Below are 3919 nucleotides of genomic sequence, written 5' to 3' on the forward strand. Positions count from 1 at the left end.
GAGAGAGAGAGAGAGAGAGAGAGAGAGAGAGAGAGAGAGAGAGAGAGAGAGAGAGGAAAAATAACTTAGGCTCTGACTACCATCCAAAGAAAAAAACAGTAAAGAAGGGTAAGTATTGAATTTTCACCCAGGCAGACCAACAATGAGTTGTCCATTCACTGACGTCTCTGGTCCTGGTTATGCTGGTTGGACACTCAGTGAGCACCTTGCTGATGGGTCGTGCTCAGCACACACAGATGGACTGGAATTAGGCTTTGTGAGTGTGTAGATGAACACTTTTGAATATAAATCTCAGAACTTAGTGTCTGAGGTTCTTAGTTGCTCAGCTCCGAAAAGCTTGACATTTGTTGGATCCTGCGATTGCCTGACTGACTGTGGGTAAAGGCCTCCCTCACTGGAAGGGTTTGGCCAGAAGGTCTAGAGTGGAAATTCAAGTTTAACAACATTTGTTTAGTTAGGATTTCCTGAACATCTACATGTATAGTGTAAAATAGGCTGGAGATCAGTAATCAGCAGTAAGACCCAGCCCTTGAATTCAGACAGTTCACAAAAAAGGATGCAAATGAATAAGATAAATTTGGAGGTGGTGGCTTATCATCAATTATGGATAGTTGTTGGTACATAAGGACAACTTGAGACTGGCCTATCTGCAGGAGTGTTATGGTGCCCACCCCTGGAGGCTATGAAGGATCATCCAGGCCAGTAAGATCTGGTGGCCGAGCATCCAGAGGGGTGGGCCCAGCCACTCCCGTAGAGCCAGCATCTCCTGTGCGAGCCTCCTGCTTCAAGGCTTTGGGAGAGGTATAGTTTGGATGTCCTCAGTGTTAAGCTTTCTCCTCCCTTGGTTCACAGACAGCTGTCATCAGCTATGACTACCTCACCTCCCTGAGGAGTGTCCCTTATGGCTCCGAGGAGTATTTGCAGCGTCGATCCCAGGTAAGGGATCCAGGGGGACCCTCAGGGCTGGGCCAGGGTGGGGTATGTCTGAAGAGTGGGCACAGCCAGTTTACTTCCTGGAGAAAGCTGGGCTTAGGACTGTCAGGGCATGAGGTAGTGGCTGCTGGCCATGGGGCTTGGGATGAAGGGATCGGAAGACCTCCTTCTTTCTGTGCAGGTGCCTTAGCACTTGTGAGTAGGGCTGCCACTTTACATCAAGCTGAGTCTCCCGTGCTAAGGTCATTACCTATGAAGTGCTGTTGTGGGGACCACTGTGTATTTCTGGTGACAGCTGGGATGTAGGCTGCCTCTGGAGGGCTAGGAACTTCTGAGCCGTGTTGTTAGGCAGAAAGGTTAATTGTTTTTCTGTCCTCTGAAGGCCACTTGGGGCCTTTTGTAGGAGTGGAGCTGTGGGCCTCACACCCCTCCTTAGTCAGAGTGTGGTCGCTGATGCGGACGTACTGGAGATGCCAGGGAGATGGAAGGTGAAGCGTGAGGTCAGAGAGAGGTTGACAATAGGCTGGCGTGTCTTTGCTGTCCTTAGAGCATGCTTAGTTACGTTGCTGGGCTCAGCTTGGGCTTTCCTCTGTGCTGCTTTCCTTCAGGGCATCCTTTCTGGGTGGATTAATTAGTTAATTAAAACATTTTAATTTAAACCTTCCACTATGTACATTTTAATCATCCACAGAAGTAACAAAAGCTGAGCAGGGTGTAGTGACCCGCCGCCCCCACCCCATGGGACTGTCCAGCCTGCAGAAGGATTTGATGTCGCTTTTGTCAATTGTTCCCTCTTGTTTATTTAGCTCTGAAGTGCTTAAGTGAAACCTCAGGTGCCTCACTGTTTCAAGTATAAATTCTTCAGTATGAGTCTCCTCATAGAGAAAGAACTTTGATAAACCACGTGTATGAAGATGAGCAATTCTACAGTAACTTCTAGTTCATGTCTAGATTGCCCTTCTCCTAGCAATGGGCGTTTAAAGCACTTATTTAAGAGTACGTGTGAGCTCTCTGTGTGTGTACATGTTGGGTGTCCTCTCTACTACTCTTTGCTTGGTTTCCTTAAGCTGGGTCTCTCACTGAACCTGGAGCGAGGAAGGTGGTCAGCAAGCCCAGCCATCCTCCTGTCTCCACCATGCTTGCAATGCTGGGGTTATAGGCGCATGACCTGGAATCTGGGGAATTGTACCCTGATCCTCATGCTGGCTCTTGTACCCACTGTACCATCTCTCCAACCCTGAGATAGCTGTTTAGTGAGTGTGTTCCATCCTGGATGCAAACCTGGTGTATGTGTTATGTTTTGTTGACATTTCCTGAGTCTTTTAGAATCTATAACATTTCTTCTCTCTTCCTTTATTTTACTTTTTATTTAGTGATTCACTTGTTGGAGGACCAGATCATTTATTCTGTAGAATTTCCACATTCAGGATTTGGCTGACTGTACCCCAAAGTGCTATTTAATGGGAAATGTATTCAAGTGGCTCACAAATCAAAATAGACAGTATTTGAAACAGACAAAATGATCCTTCTTCCTCAGGTACCCAATTTTCCTGCCTGGAGGGAATCATCATTTCCTGTGTATCTTTCCAGAGCTATCTGCCTATAATTTAATCACTTTGTCTTTATTCCTGCCATAGATGATCGTTAGTTACACATGTTTCTTTTAGACTGTTGGTTGTTCTCTTACACTGCAGATTGGGGCTCTTGTTTTGTCTATTTAATCTTCAGCAATAAAACCCTCTAGGATGGAGAGGGATTCATGTTTGCCCCAGTGTTAGGTAACACCCTTGCCTTTGGAGAGACCGCACAAAGAATGTAAGGTTTAAGTTCAGAAACCTGAATGTATATTCCGTACCTTGTCTTTGGGAGGGTCATCTAGCCCTGGGACGCTCCTGTTTTCCTTGTTTGTAAACTAGAGATGCTTCCTCAAGAGGGGCTGCCCCGACAAGGAGTGAATCAAATGTCAGGTCATTTCATGTGAACCTTCTCTCCATTTTAACTGGTCAGATAAAGGCTAGAGCCTGCGATTGGGCAGTGGAAGGGAAAGGTGGGGCTGCAGGTTTTAGAGAGTGGAGGAAGAGAGGGAAGGAGGTGGTGGAAGATAGAAGAGGAGGAGGTGGAAGGAAGATGGAGCAGAACCTCCTGGCCCAGAGAAGCTGCAAGTAGCAAGGGATCCCATAGCTGGGGAATAGAGTAGTGTAATGGTAGGTAAATCTACTCAAGCTAGGTGTGCTCATTGAGGATTTGGTAGACACCATTGGAGTCAGTGAAAGATAAAGCAGATGTGAAAGTAAGTCAGAAGTCTCCTAGAAGGTGTGCTTCATGAGGACAGATGTGGAGTATGCTGTGAGTTTCCAGGTCTGCAGCACCAATGCAGGTACCTAGGACACAGCTGGCTCTCAGTAAAGGCTCGCACAGATGAGTGAATGGCATAAAGGGTTATTGTAAAATCTTGGAGCTCTTGTCTTTGAGGTATAGGTTCCCCCTGCTTGATCCTTTTCCTTTCTCCATCTAGTCCATGCTGCAGCCCTTAAAATTCTCCAGAGATTTCTAGGCTAGGACTAGGGTAAGGTTTGTCTTGGTGAATCTGAAGAGCAGGCAGGTTGTGAAGAGATTTGCTCTCTAGGGTGTAAGTGAACTGAAACGCAAAGGCACCACAGCTCCTCCAGAAGCTGACAGGTCTTTGTTGCAGTAAATCTCCAACCCCAGTGAGCTCGTGCAAAAACCCACACATCTCAGTTTCAGTATTTATAAGCTGCACACCTAGATTGGGTAGATTTGCCACTACACTGCTCTATTCCCCAGCTATGGATTCCTTGCGACTTGCAGCTTCTCTGGGCCAGGAGGTTCTGCTCTATCTTCCTTCTACCTCCTTTTCTTCTATTTTCTTCCTCTCCTTCTCTCTCTCTCTCTCTCTCTCTCTCTCTCTCTCTCTCTCTCTCTCTCTCTCTCTCTCTCTCCTCTCTAAAACCTGCAGCTTCACCTT

The 3919-nt window shown here is 46.7% G+C and overlaps 1 protein-coding gene across 7 annotated transcripts in view; it reads left to right on the forward strand.

Moving 5' to 3' along the window:
- Adck1 (aarF domain containing kinase 1) overlaps positions 1-3919 on the forward strand; it is a 95422-nt gene that overhangs the window by 10266 nt on the left and 81237 nt on the right. For 5 of the 7 annotated variants that reach the window (XM_029540972.1, XM_029540973.1, XM_021202140.2 and 2 more), the window contains one exon: positions 853-936. The exons of the other annotated variants lie outside the window; for them this stretch is intronic. In XM_029540972.1, the coding sequence (XP_029396832.1) occupies positions 853-936 (84 nt within the window). The remainder of the gene's footprint in view (positions 1-852; positions 937-3919) is intronic. 7 annotated transcript variants of the gene reach the window in all.

Source organism: Mus pahari, chromosome 7, assembly GCF_900095145.1.
Source record: "Mus pahari chromosome 7, PAHARI_EIJ_v1.1, whole genome shotgun sequence".
NCBI lineage: Eukaryota > Metazoa > Chordata > Mammalia > Rodentia > Muridae > Mus > Mus pahari.